Here is a 20,654-nt window from a genome sequence, read left to right as displayed (position 1 = left end):
TACAGTGCTCAGTATCAATAACAATAGTAATACATTCAAAAAAGGGGTGGAAAAATGTTTTTTAGCTTTGTTTATGTATATTTTTTTTCCTAAATGGCTGACTTGTTATCTCTTACCATGATTTTGAAGCTCCAAACTATTGTTTAACTTCATAGGCAAAACTAACCAATTAGATATTTTAAAGCGGATTGTTTCCTAAAATGTCAACACTTACACTCTTGGTTTTAGGTTCGTGAAAGTGACCCTAATGATCCCAACAAAGATATGGTTGTACAGCTGATCGATGACTTCAAAATTTCTGGAATGAATGGAATACGTATCCTTTTGAGAATACTGTACCTTCATTAAAAATGATCTACTGGCATAATAAACATTTAGTTTTAGCTTTTTAGAGTTAGTCTTAGTTTAAAATTGTAACGTAGGAACACCAAAATACATGCAGATACAGAGTAGTCCAGCATGTTATGTATTCATCTGAATGCATTTCTTAATCCTTTCTGAATGCAAAACTTAGCTTTTCTGAACACAAATATGTAAAAATACCTTAATCCTGTGTTGGTATATTGAAACTAGAGCAGGTAAGTTTATTTAGAAACAGAAGCTTTGCTGAGAAGATTTGTAGTAGTTGAGGTTTACAGTAAATATGCCTTGCTCTAGACTAATAAGGAAAAAAAGTGTCAGTTCACGAAGAAGTTGGTTTCTGTTTTCTTCTGAGAATTTTAAGAGCATGGATATTCTGCTCTTGGTTACGTGCTTCTCTTTTGGCCAGGTGTTAACCTCTCTCTGTTGGTGAAGGCTTTAAAAAATTTAACTTCTAATACCTCCTTAAAAAGAAGAAAATGGAGCCAAAGGAATATGTGACTAAATATTGTTCTCAGGTAAAATTTTGGGCTTATGAATATGTTTGATTTATGAGTTGAACTAAAATGAATTATCTTTGCTAATTGTATTAGATATTTCAGCAGCTTGTGATGTTACTGCCATTTTGTTTATTTTTACAATTGGTATTTATTTGTATGATTGTTTATCTTGGAGCCCTAATAATAGACGTCCTTGCTCAAGATAGAGACGATTCCTGCTCTAGAGAGCTTAAGACTAAGTTGATTTTGGTGATGCGCCTCCAGTCTTTGGCAGATTAAGTTAAGATGCTCTTCATCAACTCCCTCTTCTCCTTTAGGGGAGGAATCAGGAGGCGACTGTCAGTAAATCTGAGTCATGCTCTAGAGAGCATGCTCTCAGGGAGAAGCGTGCAGGCAGGTTTCATCCTGTCCGTCTGGCTCTTGACATTAGCTGTGGAGCCTTTTTGTGTTTAATAAGGGAGGTGGAGAGTGTGGGGACCAGTATTCTAATTTGCTTTTTCTTTGTCCCGTTTGGGGTTGTTTCCTGGTGACAGTTGCTTAAATTTAGGTGAAGAAAGTGTAGTCTGTTTTTCTTTTCTAGGTTTTAACATCAAGTTAAAATGAATTAAACTAAATCATGCAGTTGCTGGTAGTCACCCCCTAAAAAACTATTTTTGATGAAGGAAACTGTTTGGTACAGTGAGGCAAAGAACCGTGATTAGGGTTTCTCGGTGCTACTGTGATAAAAAAAAGAGGTTTTAATCTGTGATGCTGAGATGCCTACTGAGAAGTATTGTAAAAATATTGTCTAAATATATTCACTAAAAATTAATGTGACCAAAGTATTAAACCCTTTAGATTTTGTCTTCCATATGCTATGTTCAGTGTGCAAGAAGATGGTACAGTACTGGTACTGTACAGTACTGTACAGATGGTACTTCAGCTGATAACTATACCATTGAAGAATAATTAAAATTTTTAGAAATCAGAGATTTGATATACTATTTTCATTGTAAAACTAGTTTGTTATTAAAACACTAATACGAAATACAGAATAAGGAAATAAATTCATACATATACGTAGAAATACTTCTTATCTGTATAACAGTATTTTCCCAATAACATTCTTACATTACTGATATTTCACGTGTAGGTATACCTCTGTGTTAAAGCTGAAAGCCATTTCTGAGTGTTAAGAGCAAGTTTTGTTAATGATAATATTTTGAAACCATGTCCAAAGTTTTTTGAAATTAGGCACTTAGGTTGACAAAGCGAGAAGAGACTTTTTTTTAATCAAAAATAAGGGCAAAAATAAGCTTTGTGTTAGTAGATTAAAACTGGACAGCTGATACTGATCTTTTCCATTTCAGTTTTACCTTTACATTGAAAACTCTGGCAGTTCAAAAGTTGTTTTTATATTCTTGACAAAAATATTCCTGCCTTACTGGGAAGTGAATTTTTCAGAAAGGTACAGTAGACAGGATGGGCTGATCCTGGCCTGGGAAGTCTGTGAGAGTCCAAACCACCAGTGAAAATACGATAACAGGTATCTTACGCTTTGAGTTTTCTTGTATGAACAATTTGTGCATCCTGAGTTGGCTGCACTGATTATTTGATCAACTGTTCTCTATCCCCTTTGAAAAAAATCTTGAGTGCAAGTTGTTTTGGAAGGGGACAGGTATTCACTGCTATTTGTTTCCATTAAAAAAAAGCCATATTAGTGCTATGTTAATGTTGTTGTTATTGAGTTGAACATGTTGAGAGAAGTACGATAGTTTTCTCAAAGCAAGCCACTAAGTATCTGTATGTAAGTCAACAATTACATACGTTTAAAAGTTAAAGCCATACAGAAGAGAGGTGAGTGAATCCTTTAAATGGCTAATGCCACAAAATGGTGTGGAGCTTCCAAGCAGGGAAGTCTGTCAAGAGCCATGTAGCACAGGGCTGGGAATGTGCAGAGCCATTAGCCTGGACTGTGTGTCTGAAAACAATGATCTTTCTCCTAGGAACTGTAATAAATGTTTATATATACGTGAATTTTAACAATGTGTGGTACACTATACTAGACCGATATTTTTTTTTTAACTACTTGTGTATTTTAAAAAGACTGCAGTTATGACATTTTTCAGGAAATAACAGAATTTCCTAACTTGGGCAGCTCAGTGGTTTTGATAAAGGCATATTATTGTTTTTTTTCTGCATTGGATATGTATTAGAGCTTTAATAAATGTTTAACTGACAGTAGCATATTTTTGTAAGAGATTCACATAATCACATAATGAAACAAGTGGAAAGCTAAGTGAAAATTAAGGAAGCATTCCTGACATGATTGCACATTATAAGTTTAGCTTTAAAGAATGTATAGCATTACTTAATACTATAGGGCCTAACTGCTGCCAGTGCAGAAGCAACTGAGATACATCTGGAAGTGCTCTGCCTTGGTACCAGATCTGTATGTCATTTAGTTTTACAGGTCTTTAAACTTTATCAAATTTCTGAATGCCACACTAGTGCGTGTGTGTGTGCGCGTGCACGCGCACCTGTGCGTGTGTATTAAATGTAGGATTTTAGTCAAGAACAAGTAGTCGTAAGTACTTAACTCTGTCAATTGATAAATGTTATGTAGTCTCTCACTTTGGCTGCTCTGGTGAGCTTTCCCCTTTTGGGTATTCAACTAACCACTTTCAAGAGCATCTCCCAAGAGGTAGCTCTGCTGGGTGGGCTTCAGGTGCTGTCTTACCTCTGGAGCACTTTTTGAACATAGCCATCTGTCAGGACCTTGGTGCTGTAGGAAGATACTGGGTCTTCCAAGGCTGGTGTCCTAATAATTTATGCACAGCTTTTCACTAGTTATTCTTTGTGAACGCACTGGCTTAAGGTTAACCTTTTTTAAGTCACATGATAGTAAATCAGACAACACTCATGCATATCTAATCAAAACTTTGAGTCTCCTCTGTGTGTTTTCCCTGTCTTAGTTGCTTCCCCAACATCGAGCACGCCTTGAGTTTGTCAGAGTTCTCCCAAACAAAATATTCTGATCTTTTTCAGGTAAACATCATTTTTGTTTCTTGTGGACCTCCCCCTTCTGTGTCCACGGCAGCCTTTGTGGCTTTGCATAGGCAAAGTTCACAGAGTGGCTGAGGTTGGAAGGGACCTCTGGAGATCATCTTGTCCAACTGCTCAAGCAGGGTCACCTAGAGCACGTTGCACAGGATCACATCCAGGCAGGCTTTGAATATCTCCAGAGAAGGAGACTCCACAACCGCTCTGGGCAGCCTGTTCCAGTCCTCTGTCACCCTCACAATAATTTCCTCATATTCGGATGGAACTTGCTGTGTTTCAGTTTGTGCCCGTTGCCTCTTGTTCTGTTGCTGGGCACCACTGAAAATAGTCTGGCCCTATCCTCTTGACACCGTCCCTTAAGATACTTGTATACATTGCTAAGATCCCCTCTCGGTCTTCTCCAAGCTGAACAGGCCCAACTCGCCTCAGCCTTTCCTCATAGGAGAGATGCTCCAGTCCCCTAATCATCTTCGTAGCCCTACAGTGGACTCTCTCCAGTAGTTCCATGTCTCTCTCGTACTGGGGAGCGTGGAATCAGACTGAGTACTCCAGATGTGGCCTCACCAGGGTTGAGTAGAGAGGGAGGATCACCTCCCTCGACCTGCTGGCAGCGCTCTTCCTAGTGCACCCCAGGATACCATTGGCCGCAGGGGCACATTGCTGGCTTGTGCTTAACTTGTTGTCCATAAATTAAAGCCCTGTAGAACTATTTGGGTGTGCTCAGCTCATCCTCTTTGATTGTATGCTTTACTAGTGATTTCTGTTCATTGGATGCTTGTATGGTAAGGCAACCAAGACTATCTCCTCTTCTGAATGGAATAGGGATTTATTATATTCCCAGTAGATTGATTAATATGAATGGGGAATGATTATTCACTATGTCTTCTAGTACAGGAATTAAAGAACGTCAGATGAGACGAGCAAGTAGCAGCAATCAAAATGATACAGTTCTTCACAAAGTACTTCGACCTTTTGTCTTTCAGTCTAACTGCAGAGTAGGTGATACGGATTTTAAAACCTCATTTAGCTTTATGCATATTGGTAGGTACTTGAGAAGAATATAAATGATAGATCCATAGACAAGTCCCATTTTGACAGGAGTTAAGGCAATGACTGTGAAATCCTTGCCAAGACTCTAATTAACATAACTTTGGTAAGTGAGGTAAGATACCTCCCCTAATAGTGTGGTTCCCTGTCAGTAGTCCTGAAATACAGCTTCAGGCTAATTTCCATCTGTTGAAATTTTCCTGCAGTAGGGATATTATTTCATATCCATCCATTAGTTCATTTTCTTGTATTGGTTTTGCATTATTCTTTGCAAGCTTACCATATCCTGTAGTGGAGATTTTGACGCTGTTTTCAGTTTGCCTTTGCAAAATTATTCTCAGCTTATGTCTGAGGATCAATGCTGTATAGTGAAATTGTGTATTTTCTTTCCAGGATGTGGTGGATACTAAAACTTGCAATTAGGTTGAATGTTTTCTTCATAAATGAATACTCTATCCAGGTGTATTAAATATAGAGTCTCCCAACTTAGCAAGTCCCTGAACCACAAATCACTGGAAGTTCATAAATGTTTGCTCTGTTCTAATACTCTTCCCTGGCTATCTGCTGTTGGCCTCTGTTGGTGGCAAGATGCTGGGTCAAATTAACTTTTTGGTTTTGTGTTTGTATATTGCTTCTTCAGAGTTATGCATTTTCTTTATTTCTGAGTTCTTCAATGATTGCCATTATGCTCTGTGGTTAAAACTTCTGAAGTAGTGGTAAGAAGTCCCCTCTTTTATTACTTTAGTCTCTGTTGTCAGGGGATTCTCAACTGAGCCTAATCAAAAAGATGTGTTTAGTATGTCTCATTTTATAAACTGTTGTTGCTCCAGTCTTCTGTTGTTAAAACCTTCTATTTATTTAATTTTAAAATTATTAGAAACTAGAGATAATAAGGCAAATCACTATTTTGAACTGTTTCAAATGAAAACAAAATGGGTTGGACTAGATGATCTCCAGAGGTCCCTTGCAACCTTAACTGTTCTGTGAAAAATGAGTTATTTTTTGCAAGTAGCTATTTCATTCTTTACCTTAGTGCTGTTTTTACTTTTAGAAATAACTTACAAGAATTACATTATTAAAATGTTTTACTTTAATTTGTTCTGCATTTAAGTACTGCTCTTGCATATGTTTATATGTAATTGAAAACAGTTTTGTATTCGTAGTACTAAAGCATATATCATGTTTTGCTCAGTTCAGGATGACCTGTTTTCTTCCAGGATGATGAGTACTTAAGCCAATACTGAAACAAACATTTGTGGTTGATCTAATTAACAAGTTTCTTTGGAAATTATCCTTAATTAAATCTCAGATGTCTGTATGGTCTTTGAAGTGCTTGGGCATCATCTCCTAAAATGGATAATCAAGTCCAATTATCAAGGCCTTCCCATCCGTTGTGTAAAAAGTATAATTCGACAGGTAAGATTTGTTAATATTCTAATTAGCTTCTACCACAATTGTTAACAGTCTGAAGGTTAAAATGATGATATTTCAAGTGAAATCTTACTAACAAATCTAGGATAAGTTAATTTTATAGGCAGTCCCAGGGAGGGTTTTCAGGACTATTGTCCTGGATAGCCTGCATTTCTGTGTATTGTATTTTTATTATCAAGATACCTTGCTGATAAGGGAGTTTCCTGTGCTGCTTTAGAAAACAAAAAGCTGAAATGATGAGTCATTTTCATATATGTAAGGATATTCATACTTAATTGCAATTTGGTTAAGAAAACCATCAGTATGTCATGCTTCTTATTAAGCTGTCCAGGAATATGCAACTTCAGAACATTGGGAAATAATATACTATTATAAAACTGAACAACAGTTGTATATCTGTGTGAAAACTAGGTTCTAAAGGAAAAACTGTGGGTGTTTTTGAAAATTTTGTTATCTTTCTATATTTAAGTTGTTTTAGAGTCAAAGCCCTAACATGATTAGTTAGTTCAGAAAATCCCACTGAGACATATTCTTTCAAAATATATTGTCTTGCTACATGAAAGTCAAATTGCTGGGAGGTGATCTTAAGGAGAAATGGTGTCTTGGCAAGGAAAAATTATAGATGGTGTTTCTGTATGATTTTGTATATACAATTAAACTGTGTGGAGTTAATTTCTACAAGAGATCAAAGAAATATTTTAAGTTTGGCACTTAAAGAAATTCATATTACCTTTCATTGGCATTACATATATTAGTATTATTAAACTGTCTATCAGGTTAGGAATGTGTGTATTTGTATTATATGTGCATATATATAACCACTCTTTTCAGTAAATATTGTCATTTTTATGTTTGGAATATTTTTGCTTTGTTGTACTGTTGTCCTGGAGTTTGGCTGAAAGCTGGGAATTTACAATATAATTGCTTGAAACACTGGCTTTAGCAGCAAAGCCAGGTTTAGAAGCTCCCTGATGTACTTCACTGTTACCTCAGTTACCCTGACTATTTGCAGGCTGTATACCAGACTTCTGAACAGATCCAAGTTAAAAACCACCCCTTTTTGGAAGGAAAGTGTGAACTTCTGAACCCAGCTCACAGCATCTTTGCCAACAGGCACCTGTAACCTAGTAGAGGAAGGCTTTCAGGTGGGCTCTTCAGGGATGGGAAGGCCAGTGAGAAGTGCGGTCAATGAGGAACTGCCTGAGGGACAGAATTTTGGAGAAGGCTCTCTGCGTTTTCTCTAGTAGTCATGACTGGGAACCCACCTCAGGTGCCTTTATACAACTGCATACAGCATGGGAAACAAACAGCAGGAATTAGAAATGCATGTGCAGTTGCAGAGCTGTGACCTCATTGGGATCACAGAGATGTGGTGGGTTAGCTCAGATGCCTGGAGTGCAGCAACAGCCATATAAAGACACTTTAGGAGGGATAGGGAAAGGGGTAGACCTCTACACAAAGGAGCAATTTAAAAGCTTGACTCCTTGCTGTAGAGTGGATGACATGCAGACTGGGTCAGGGTCAGAGGGAAGACCAGCAAAGGTGACATCGTGGTAGGTACTGCTATAGGCTGCCATTTTCAGAAGAAGATGAAGACTACTTTAGACAACTGGAGCAAGCCTCTTGATCTCAGGCCCTGGTTCTCATGGGAAACTTTTAACCACCTTGGTATCTGCTGTGGTGGGGTACAGCCAGGAGATTTCTGCTGTGGTGATGAAAGCTAACCAGATACTGGACCACATTAATGAGAGAGAGCAGCAGATTGAGGGAAGTGATTATTCCCCTCAGTTCTGACACTTCCGAAACTGCATTTGGAGTACTGGGCTCTATGGTACAAGACATTGATGTACCCAAGTGAGTCCACTGGAGGGTTACCAAGATGCTTAGGAGCTGGAACATATGATATATGAGGAGTTGGGAGAGCTACATTTGTTCAGTTTTAAGAAGAGAAGGGAAACTAATTGCTATTTTCAACTATGCAAGTGGTTATAGAGAAGATGGAGCCAAACTCCTAATTTTGAGCTTAGGTCCAACTTTGAAATTGGTTTGAGTTTGACTGGGGGGAAGGAGGATTGGATCTCATGATCTCCAGAGCTCCATTCCAGCCTAGATTATTCTGTGAATGTAAGCAAAAGTGAAAATCCCAAATAGTTCAAACAGTTCAAAAGAGAAATTGGTTAGTCCTGGAAGATGAAGATATAAATTTTGTGAGGTTGGAATGAACTATATGGACAAGTTTGATTGGCGTTGTGACTACTGGTAAGCCTTCTGGGTTCTTCATGTCATTAAAAATACACAGATCCGTGTCTTGTCTTCTACTCGGACTGCACTGGTGTTGCTGTGCAGCAAGCACTGTGCCAAAAGTGCTGTGATTCCATGCGGTAATAGAAAAGAACTCTTGTATGCTATGATTTGGAAAAAAAAAATTTCAATTTCAGAGTACTTTTACAGCACTGGGACAAAATTTGTTGTTTTTTTTAATGCAGCTGAGAGTTGAATTTCTTAATAAAAAATTTCATTTCAGTTTCAAGCAGTATTTTTCCTTGGGGCAGAGTTATATGAGCTGTCACGTAAGAGATGACCCTGCAGAATTGAAAAATGGCCGGTTGTCACAATTGCTTTTGTTTGCAAGGGGGATGATTGGAAGTGTCATTTTATTTAATTCTATGGCCCTTGCTGTGAGTAGTGAGATGTATAGCATTAGTTTGTTTTAAAAGGAGTATGTTCTGAAACCAGTGTTGCCAAAATCAGCATCACGTATTTGATCAATGAAAATTTTTCCTTTTGCTGCTGCTGTACAATATAGTAAATAATCTGTTTAATGGGTCAATATGATGTGGCTCCCTGAAAGAAAAAGAAAGTGAATATTATTTAGAAACTGCAAATTATGGCAAAAGTTTCTTGACGTGAAGCTAACCATTCAACCTTTACAAAGGAAGAAAAACAATCTTGTAAGTAACATTTGTAATTGTATTGACAGGATCTGTCCTAATTTTTCAGAGCCTCAATACATTACCCATTTCAGATTTTCCTTTTTCAGTGGCTAAATAAATAAAAAGTAGGAGTGTTTTCCCTCTTCTCCATCCTCAGAACGTGGTACCAAGACTGTACATTTCAGATACTGGTTTAGTGGCAAAACATTCTGTGTGGTTTTAGGATAAAGCAATCCAATCTACATTTTAGGGTAGGTAGTCATAAGATTCTAAGAGTGTGGTCATTGTGATAAATCAGGGAACTGATTATGATATTTATCAAAAACAGGTATTTGATCTTTAATACTCAGAGTAAAAAGGAACACAGTTCCAGGTGTCTTACTTAAATATGTTGGGTTTAATGATTGCTTCATGGACTCTTGTGCGAGTGCAATGTCTGTTTTCTGTGGAATAGCCAATGCTATTATTTCTTTTGAGCGTGTATTATAGTTATTTTTCTGAAATAACTTGCGTGTTTTCTGTCAATAGTATTACTTAGGTGGATACATAGAATTGACTTATGCGCAGATGTTTAGTAAGACATTCTTTTCTCTTTAGATATGAGACCTATTTTTGGAAAAATACTGCGTGGGTTTTTTTGGAAAAGAATCTTCAGTCAAAATGAAAGACAAAGCTGAAATCCTAAGACTTTGACTTAAAAAGGGAAAATGCTATGTTTATAAAGTGGGAAATATCAAATCTAGCTTTCATATTAATACCATTTCTACTTACCACAGTAGAACAGATTTCATTTTCCTCTGAAAGTTTAAGGTTTTCAGTGGACTCAAAAATCTTTTTTCTTAGCTTCAGAATTGCAAATAAGGTAATTTGTGAGATGCTGAGTACCCCAAGGGTGGAGGAGACTATCATAATCAGTCTTTATGTTGATGTTGCTGTTAATGTCTCTTGTCTAAAATGTGGAACCACTTACCATTAGCTGCGTTCCTAGTAGAAGCCAATCTTTCTTCAATATTTCTTACTTCGAGACATACTGTATGTTCTTTCAGTTGCTTTGGCAAGCACTCAGGCATATTTTGAATTTGTAGGAAAAAAATTCAGATTATTACAAAGGTAACAGTAGTTTTAGATCTGTTATGGGCAATGACACTGAGACCTGCTCAAGATGAAAGCTGTTCAGGAAGGTTGCTGGCCAGGCTGGCTCCAGAACCAGCGAGAGGAAAGCCATGTGCTTGAGCTAACTCTAAGATATATTAGCCTGAATGTAAAAACCATTTGCACGCTACTGTTCTCTTACCTGAGCTGCCGTGTGTGCTCTATGGAGGTAACAGTTCTGGTGCCAGCTCAGGGTTGGGCAGCAGACAAATGTCTTTGCATTCTGCTACCCATGCATTTTGCTCTTATATTTCACGCTAGCTAGTTATGTCTTAAAGTATCCTGAGAGCCAGTAGGGAAGGGCATGTGCTAATTTATTTATAAAGTGTCTAGAATGGAAGGATGTGCTTGTGGCTGAAGCACAGGAGTAAGTGGTTTAATATTTTCCTATAGATCGTTCTTTAAAAATCAAAAGAAATCTTGTACACAATGTTAGCTACTTTGTATTTTCTTTCTTTCCTGACAGTATCTTTCTACAATATTTTATGAAGATTATCATAGCAGTAACTTTGTTTATCCTGTTACATTATCCTGTAAAAAATCATGGCATTTTTCTAGTCCAAGAAGACATTTAAGACTTTGGATATTCAGGTTTAACATAAGCTAGAAGAATTTAGCCTGCAGAGAATATGAAAGACTAGTGGAAGCATACATGTAACAAATACAGGTAACTAAAGAGCACTTGGGAAATGGAAGGTCTGAGAGTAGGTTGCTGTCATCAGGACAATTCAGCCAGACAGCATCTTATTCATGAAAGTCTCTAAAACTGGGTTTATGAGCTAAGTAAATTATTCTGGCAGGCCACATACGGACTGCTGGCAATAATTGGACATCTCTGTACTAAACGATAGATACATTTAGCTTGGTCTGGCTAATTAAATTAAATTTCAAATCTTTTTGTAATTAGGTACTTCAAGGTCTAGATTATCTACACAGCAAGTGCAAGATCATTCATACAGATATAAAGCCAGAAAACATTTTGATGTGTGTGGATGATGCCTATGTTCGTAGAATGGCTGCTGAAGCTACTGAGTGGCAGAAAGCTGGTGCTCCTCCTCCTTCCGGCTCAGCAGGTATGATAGTATATTTAAATATGTTGTAGTAAAGTTGCATCTGTATATTAATGCTAACAGTATTTTATTTAATGAAAATTAACATATTTGAAATAATTGCATGTGAATATTAAATGATCTTAATGTACGTCTGTTTAACTTTTATTTATGCTCTAAAACTCTGTCAGGGGAATGCTTTGTTTTTCTCAGTTTTGCATGCTCAAGTTTTCGGAGTCCCCTGGTAAATAAAAAGATGTATTGGAATAACCCTCCCACCCACACTCTGCTTTTGTGGCTGGCTGTAGCAGCATTGGAGCCTTGCCTCTAGTATTGACAATAATTAATAATCTTATTTAAATTATATGTCTCATTCCATTTTAAGTTCATCAGCATACATGTGAAATCATCTGACTTTTAGTCGATTATAACTTATTCTCACAAGTCAACAGAAAGTCTTAGATCCCATAGACTTTGCTGCTTGAAACTGGAATTTATTGTATGTGAATTTATGATAAGCTCTTCTCCCCAGCACTGCAAGTGAAACATGTTAAGTTAAACTTGCCAAGAGTTTCGACAGGAACTATATGTTTTTCTGTTTAACTGATACAGTATGCTTAGCCGGGAGAGACTGAGGTAAAGGAATTCTGAGCAATCCATACAGACAAACAAGAAGGAAATGTGGCTTTTCTACTGATCTTTAGTACCATGGCTGTTATTTATTTTTCAGTCTAGCACATCGGCTACAGGCAGTAGAGAAATAATAACATTTAAATGCCTTTGTAATCTTGTCAGAAAATACATTACAGAGTATAATAGCTGAGTTGTAATAGAAACATCTGTTATATCATGAACAATCACTGTGATCAAATTCATAAATATTTCTACAATGCATGTTATTTTCAGACACTTAAAATTTCCTAAAACATTTTCTTTTTAACATCATTTTTAGACTCAGTTGTTCACTGAATGTGATTTTTTTTGTTGTTGTGCCAAAAATGATTGTGAAATTTCACAATATATGTATTAAGATACAAAAATATATAAATCAGGAATATAGTGAATTGAATTTTACATGTGTGATCATGCTAAAGGCTGTATGTTATTTGTATGAGAAGTAGCTTGGTTTTTCATATGCAGCCTTGATACTGCTTCCTGACATTAAAATAAACACTGTTTTAAGGAAGACATGGATGGAATTCTTTTTACACTTTATTCTTAGCAAATTGTAATTAAAAATACGACTTTCCAGACAGGAGCTAAAGATGCATTTTATTTCAGTGTTTCAGGAACAGGTTCTACATAATTTCACTTTTTAGAAAAGGGATGATACTTAAGTTTAAGAACCTTTTTGCAAACATTACCCTTTCAGGGTCATACAAGCAGTTTTTCTCTGAACTTAGCAGTAGAAGCTGAGCCTATAAAAGAACTATGAAATCTTAACTGTGTCAGTTTTTTATTTTGCACTTGTTAATGGCTGTATGCTTCTGTGTCCAAAGAAGTTCCTTCCGATTCTTCTTCCCCTCTTCCACTTTGCTCCAGTCTCACATGTTCGGTTATTTTTATTGTTTTCAAGTATTTGGGGGATTTTTGTCTGGCTTGTATTGTTATGTGCATTTGTGGTCAGCATGGTAATTATTTCAGACCTAGTCACTGATGGTGTCCTTCTGAGACATGCGCAGGGAGAGGTACCTCCTGGAGGTGGGATAGCACTTCTTGCCATAGGCACCTCTTGATGCCTCCGTAGTCCCATCAGAGTACTCTCCTTCAGAAGGATGGAAACTGGAGTATTTGACTTTTCTGTTCAGCATGACAGAGTACTCATCTTTGTTGATACTCCCTGAACTATTTAAAATCTACCTATAGCTGGCCAGACAGCTTTCGTCTATGACAAATCTCCAGTCGGTTCGTGTTTCCTGTCCCATGTGTACCGATTCAGATTTCCCTTTCTGAATTCCATTAATTCTCCACCATAGCAGAGTGAACACAAATTAATGCCAGTTCCTTCCAATTCCAGATGCTGGGATGCAAACTGACAATTGTGAGTATAGGTGCAGAAAAGCGTACGCTGCATATCAGTGCAGGTGTCTAATGCCAGAAAGTCTAAAACTTTTTCAGGAGCTCTTCTTAAACAGCTAGTGCTTTATATTGGGAACAATTTTCTTTTTATCATATTTTTCAAAATGTAGCACCTTTGGTTTATTAAAATGCTATTTTTTATTAAGTAGAAAATGTAGATGGCAATTTTATAATTATTTCTTTAAAGGAATGAGAGAAGTAATCATAGATTTACTTCTCTTTGCTTCCTGTAAGATAGAACTAAATTGTTCACGGTAGAGTGTCTGACAGAGACATCAAATGGTTTCCAGCAGCAGACAGTTGTAAAGAGTCAAAACGCTACTAATAAATACAAAAAATCTCTGCTTTGGGTTTCAGTTCAGAATATTTTTACATCATTTCTACTGTTTTCTGCTTTTACAGAGTTGTTTTTGTAAAAATGTATATTTAAAACTCTTTTTTTCTTTTTAGTGAGTACAGCTCCACAACAAAAGCCTGTAAGTATTGATATATAATTCAGATTAACTATCTCGTTCTCTGTGTTTCTGTAGGTACTACTAATAATTAGACTGGTGTAGTCTGTACCCACTTTAAAAGCTTCCTTTGAATATAGCTTTTACCTTTCAAAGAATGCCTTTCTTTTAATGTCTTAGGTCTTACAAGTTTGAAGCACAATATTTCTCTGATAGAAACTCTCATAGACTTGACAGTTTTGTAGTTATAGTAATAACAACTTCATGTCAAAGAAAGCTAAGCATTACCATTTTCACATCTTGTACCATAATCCATTAGGTTCAAATCCTGACAAAAATGTGCACATGCACTGAGTGTCGTATGTTGGGGACAGCTTAAGGTCTTCCAGGTCTTAATCATCAGGGCCTTAAAAGAGAGGCTTTTGCATGAGGCTTGAAAGATGGTTTTGGCATATGTATGTACCAAATAAGCAGTGATAATACAGCTGTTCAGTAACGTCCAAGTTCAAACCTGCTTTCTACCTCTGGGTATGTAACATATATAATTTAAATGTTTATACAACATGCATATAATTTAATGGGACTATCAAATAACTGATTGTCTTATAGCTTATTTTGAAGATAATAGGATTTATAGATAAAATTCTGAGAACAGATTATTTCTCTTTGTTTCTTGTGCTTCATTTTTGAACTGTGCAAGGATTTCTTATTGTGGTATTTGAACAATGAATAAAAAATGGGTAGAACCATCCAGTAACATCCAATAAAAAAATTAGAAATCAGAGTTCAATTAAAATATAATAAACTGTTTCAATGTTAGCTCAGATATCTTAGTTTTTCTTTTCCTTGTTAATGTACCTGATTTTTTCAATCCTTATGTTATATATAAAATGTTAAACTTTTTGTAATGGCCATCTGTTGTTTGTGATTCATATGTTTTGGACCAGAAATGAATTATCAAACTGCTTTCTCTCTCACAGGGAAATAGCTAAATAACATAGGATTTATTCAAAATTCTTTACCATTTTCAGTTTCTTTGGGTTTCTCTTATTTTTCTTAGCCTACTTTGGCTGGTTATTAGCTGCAATGTACAGGGAGAGAAATCATGGCTATAATTTATATGTGGATAAACAGAAATGATAGCAGAATATCTTCCACATAGAACAATGTGATCTTTTGATATAGGTTAAAGGTTAAAATTATTGTGCTAGTCAAGATTGTAAGATTGTAGAAATTTTACTATGTTGTCCTAGTTGTATTTTGCTTTTCTGTCTAATAAACAACCATATAACATGTGTAGCCATGTAAGATTTTGATAGCTTTTTTGCTGCATATAACCCTAAGTGATTCTTGGTTCAAAATAAAATGAAAAAAACGAGTTATTTACTATATTGATTGCTATTTTCAAATAAAAAGTAATCACACTGCAAGTGAACTTTTGGTATGAGATGCCTTGAGGAAAATTGTTTAGGGTTTTTTGTTTTCTCTTGTTTTTTAATATTTTAGGTTGGGAAAATATCCAAAAACAAAAAGAAAAAACTGAAGAAAAAACAGAAGAGGCAAGCTGAGCTATTAGAAAAACGCCTGCAGGAAATAGAAGAATTAGAGCGAGAAGCTGAAAGGAAAAAAATAGAAGAAAATGTAACCTCAGCTGTGCCATCAAATGAGCAAGAAGATGAGTACCACCCAGAGGTGAAACTAAAAACAGCTGATCTAGAAGAAGTAGTAGATGAAGAACCTGGAAATGATGATGGTTAGTATTAGCTACTTTTATTGAGTCTGAAACCAAGTTACTGTTTGAGAGGGGAATGTAATTGCAGCATTTCATCTGTTGTAATGAATGAAATTGCTTAACTGTCCTAGATCATTGTTTTATTTTTTCCTGTAGATAAAGTCATAACTAAAAGTCTGAAATGAAAAAGGAAAGTCTAACGTATTGTAGAAGTGAAGAAAAACATCAATAACCATGTAGCTATCAAATCTCACAAAAGAACACCTGGAGAATTCAACAGAACAGTCAGTTATCATACCACATTAAGTGGCATAACCAAGTATCTTTGTGAGCTAGAAGAAAAGCTCAATTTTTATTCTATAACATTAATATAGTTAGAATCATCCTTGCTTTCCCCTCTCTTGTCATGTTTTTGTTGGTAATAGACTATCAGGTAATGATAATTACAGATTCTTCCCTTTTAAAATGTCTTGTTAGAATTCTTATTTAGTCCTGGTGGTTTGTACCATGATTGTTACAGTCCAACTCTTTTTTAGGTTGCCAGGTTTTCTTGTTGACTTTCTCCAGTTGTGATAAAAATACAACTGCTGAGACTTTTTTTTTTTTTTTTAATGGTCGTACTGTGAGTTTTTGTACCTCTGTGACTCCCTGTTTGACGCTGATTGAGTCACAGAATTGTGCTTCTTTTCAAGACTTTCTGTATCTCCCTTTCATACCATTCTTCTTTTCTGAATTGATCCCTTGGTTACACTGTCTTGATGCACCTCCCATTAGTTCCCTAACAGCCTTGCTAGTTTTTTATCTCACCTTTAATTTAGACTTTAAAGTCTTTGTGTATTTCAGTGATATTCAGTGTTTCTTTTTGTGCTGTTTCAGAAGTCAGGTACTTACTGAAGTATTAAAAATTCTGAATGCCTAATTTCAAACTGGTATGCTGAGGTATGACCTAATGTGTTGCTCGTTAAATTTTTTCAGGTGAAGCAGAAGATCAGGATGAAAAAGAAGACACAGAGAAAGAAAACACTGAAAAAGATGACGATGTTGAACAGGAACTTGTCAACACTGACCCTACAGACCCTAAGTGGCTAGAATCCCCCAAAACAAATGGCCATATTGTGAATGGCCCATTCCTATTGGAACAACAGATTGAAGATGAAGATGAGGAAGAAGAAGAATGTCCAAATCCAGAGGAGTATAATCTTGATGAGCCAAATACAAAAAGTGATTACTCTTATAGCAGCTCCTATGAACAATTTAATGGTGAATTGCCAAATGGACGTCATAAAATTCCTGAGTCACAGTTCTCTGAATTTTCAGCTTCGGTGTTCTCTGGGGCTCTAGAGTCTGTAGCTTGTGGTTCTGCTGTTTCTGAAGGATCAACTGTAACTGAAAGAGAGGAGAGCAGCCCGTCTCATGACAGGAGCCGAACAGTTTCAGCTTCAAGCACTGGCGATTTGCCTAAAAGTAAGTATTCCCCTTGGTGTCATATACAGTGCTTGGTGTCTCTTGGAGCTGCAGGTGATGTCCTGTGCAGAATGAGTAATGGGCTTAAGCCTTTTTTCTCTGTTCAGTGGCATGCGTATGTAGATTTTACTTCTTATTTGCTTCTGGTGAAAATTCAATCAGTAGTACCAAGTACCAAGTGGTAGGCCATCACATATTTCTTTCAGTAGCAGAAAATGATTCTATCACAACCATTTCCTTGACCTTTGATTGTACAGTAAGTCTAGCACGTCTCAGCAGTGTTGGCCTTTCTTTGCCTACAGTGTTTTGAACCGTTTTTTTCTGGGTATGTGCCAAATGTACTCACATCCTGATCTGCTTCCTGCCAGAGTGTGAAGAGTGCCCACTGTAAAGATGGTGTCTGTGTGCCAGCCTCCGCAGTTGGAGAAATCTGTGCAGACTTCTCCCAAATATTCTGTCTCCTAGGCGCTCCCCAGACTTGGTCAGGAAGTGGGATATGGAGTCAGATTAACCAGGATTGGGGTACAGCTGCAGCCTACTACTGGGAACCCTTTATACCATGTGGGTTGAATTAACCTCCCTGGTTGCACCTACCCTGGACATTTTGCTCACTGAATTTTATATTGTGTGGATGCAAAAACTCAATTATGATTATTTTAAATTTAGTATTTCATTTTAGGAAGCTTTTGGCAGAAAGGCAGAGCAGATATCTAGAACTGAAGAGGAGACTTCCGTTGCTTTGGTCCAAGAGCGTTCTGGTGAATTTCCACCTCATAGAACCAAGATTCAAGAAAAAACAAATGTGTTAGTTTTGAATGACTTTATGAAACAGGAAAAAAAAGAAGGTCTTTTGATTTGAATTGATGCAAATCTCTTGCCTAGTACCACAGGTATATATTACATTAAAAATAAAAGAGCAAGTCAAATGAGTGGAATAGAAAGGCAGTAATTCAGTTACGAAAATTTTGTACTATTTTCTGATCAAAGGCAATGGCTTAGCTTACTTTAACGGAATTGGATGCTTTTTCTTGCATTCAAGTCTGGGAGCTTGATAGATGTAGCTTGGAACACAATACAAAAGAATTCCTGTTAAATTCAAACAAATTGGCCATCTTAAAATTTAACAGGAAAGCAAAACAGCAATTTTTTTTTCTTCTACCATAGAACATGTTTTTAAAGTTATTAGGTAAATTTATTGGATAAGTTTTTGTCGACGATGTGTTTTCATTGACAGAACAGTATACACAGGAAAGAGAAGAGGAAGAAATAGATGCAAGTAAGCAAAGTTTAAGGCAAAAGGGGATCATTAAATCTTCTAACCTGGCTTTGTGTTTATAACAAGTCAGTTATTCACCTTTCTGTTGAGTTTAGTACCTATGTTTGGCTTAAAACATATTTTCCAAAAAGATGTCTACTCTTGATTTGGACAAATGAAATGATAAAAAAGATGAGTATGTTTGTAGTTTATTCCACTGGTCAGTACTTTGAATTGTTTTAAGGGAATTGTGGCTAGCTTGGATTTGTCTAACTGCAGCTTCTAGCTATTGCTTCTTGTGATGTCTTCTCTCTCATATTGAAAAGCTCTTTAATAAGCTGTATTTTCAGTCATTATTGGTTCTTATTTGTTTCAAATGATTCATCTCATAATCTTCTTTTTAGTAAAACTAAACAAGATGAGTTCTTTGTCTCTGTAAGACAGTTTTTCCAACCCTCAGCTCATTATGGCTGTTCTGTATTTAGCTTGGTTTTGGACTTTCAGATTTTGGCCACCAGAACTGCTCAGACCCCAAACCTTTGTTTGTAGATGTCATTTATAGAAGACGCAGAAAGTGAAACCTTGGTGTTACTGCAAAAAGCAGAATTTTTGCCATTGAATTAAAGGGCTACAGGGTTTTACCCATAGATTATATTTATGATGTCAGTGGCTGAATGATAAATATATGGGTTTCAACTTTAATAAAGTTCTAAGGGGCTAAATCTGTAAGCAGATAGAGGAAAATGAGACAGCTCAGGAGAAAATCACCAAATCTGCATGAACATTGTCCCAGATAAAGTTACTAATTATGAAAAGAGGTGTATTGAAAAATACAGTAGAATATATTTCCTGGTTTAAAACTTCAGAAAAACAATTCACAGTTCACCTAACTTAGTAAGGTAATCTGTAGGTGCCCAAGAAATGTTAAAGTATAATTGGGTTGAGCAGACTTTCTGGAAGATTTGAAGATTCAAGCTAGCAAGTCTTTTAGCCCATCTCCTTAAGCGCATCGAACTCTGTACTCCCTTAAACATGTACCGTAGACTCCTAGATGCCTTGTAGGGTCTTCATTTGTGCTGCTGGCAGCATCCAGACAAAAAGCCTCTCCTGCCGTTTTGCTGGGGTGATGTGTACAATTCCCATGCCTCCGGTGAGTAAAGCCTGTGTTGGCATCATAGGAGCAGCTTATCTTCATAGGCAGAGAAACCTGCTTGATTTGTCCTTGATGGCATCGCACCAGGAGCAATTTAGGAGCTTTGTGTGCCGGGAAAGTAGAAGGAGAGCAAATTCAGCCATAGCTCACCTCTTCCTCAGAAAGAGGAAAAGCTAAATGTTACTAATATTAATGGAATCAATAATAATGTTCGGTTAAACAGGAATAAAATAGATTAAAGTATGTCAGAAAGAAAAAGGCTGTGAGAGTTGTAGGCTGTTCAATATTTTTAAGTGGTGCTACTTTTTTGCTGTAACTTTGGTACCTTTTTCTTGTTTAGACATCTTCATTTGCTCCTCTTTGTGTAGGCGTTGCTGTCCATGCTCAAGTGACACGGTTTCATTTTTTCAGGACGCTTTCCTTGTGCCGAGCACAGGCTGATCTGTGCTCGGTGGTTGAGCAGCTGTTAAGTTTTTCTTCTCTTCAAATTTTCACCATGTGATCAAATTCTCTTAAGATAGATTTATTTATTTCCTCATGACTTTCCTCATTCCTGTGTCTGAGTGTTTACTAAGTATATTGTCATGGTGTGACTGTGAGAAGAGGAGGTGATACTTCTCAGTTTTACGGAACTAGGACGCACAAAAGTGAAAATCAGGAATACTCATTAAGTTTGTGCTCAGGTTGAGCTCCTTAGGATACTTTTTTTTTTTTGAGAGTACCTCCTAAAAATTACACTTCTCTTGACTTCACTTGCAGCTGTGAATCATCAGCATTTGTCGAAACCAGAATCCGAGGTCTCATACTCATCTTGGAAAATATGGGACACAAACTTAGCAAGTTGCTGAGGAGAACACAAAGGTGTAGGCACTTGCCTATTGCCTTGTCAGGTCTCTGAGGCAGGTCGAAGAATGCCATTTCCTAACGTTGTGTTCAGATGTCTTACTGTGGAAGCCTTTCTTTTCCTTCCTTCATGCTGCTGCTTTATTTACCGCAAACTTTCAA

At 36.7% G+C, this 20,654-nt stretch overlaps 1 protein-coding gene across 4 annotated transcripts in view; it reads left to right on the top strand.

Moving 5' to 3' along the window:
* Nucleotides 1-20,654, top strand: part of SRPK2 (SRSF protein kinase 2) — a 154,110-nt gene that overhangs the window by 111,069 nt on the left and 22,387 nt on the right. For all 4 annotated transcript variants that reach the window (XM_064505468.1, XM_064505470.1, XM_064505465.1 and 1 more), the window contains exons 6-11: nucleotides 229-316; nucleotides 6,259-6,365; nucleotides 11,373-11,538; nucleotides 14,044-14,069; nucleotides 15,552-15,798; nucleotides 16,753-17,241. In XM_064505468.1, the coding sequence (XP_064361538.1) occupies nucleotides 229-316; nucleotides 6,259-6,365; nucleotides 11,373-11,538; nucleotides 14,044-14,069; nucleotides 15,552-15,798; nucleotides 16,753-17,241 (1,123 nt within the window). The remainder of the gene's footprint in view (nucleotides 1-228; nucleotides 317-6,258; nucleotides 6,366-11,372; nucleotides 11,539-14,043; nucleotides 14,070-15,551; nucleotides 15,799-16,752; nucleotides 17,242-20,654) is intronic.

This window comes from Dromaius novaehollandiae, chromosome 1 (assembly GCF_036370855.1).
Source record: "Dromaius novaehollandiae isolate bDroNov1 chromosome 1, bDroNov1.hap1, whole genome shotgun sequence".
Classification (NCBI taxonomy): domain Eukaryota; kingdom Metazoa; phylum Chordata; class Aves; order Casuariiformes; family Dromaiidae; genus Dromaius; species Dromaius novaehollandiae.
This window is presented reverse-complemented; position numbering and strand designations above follow the sequence as displayed.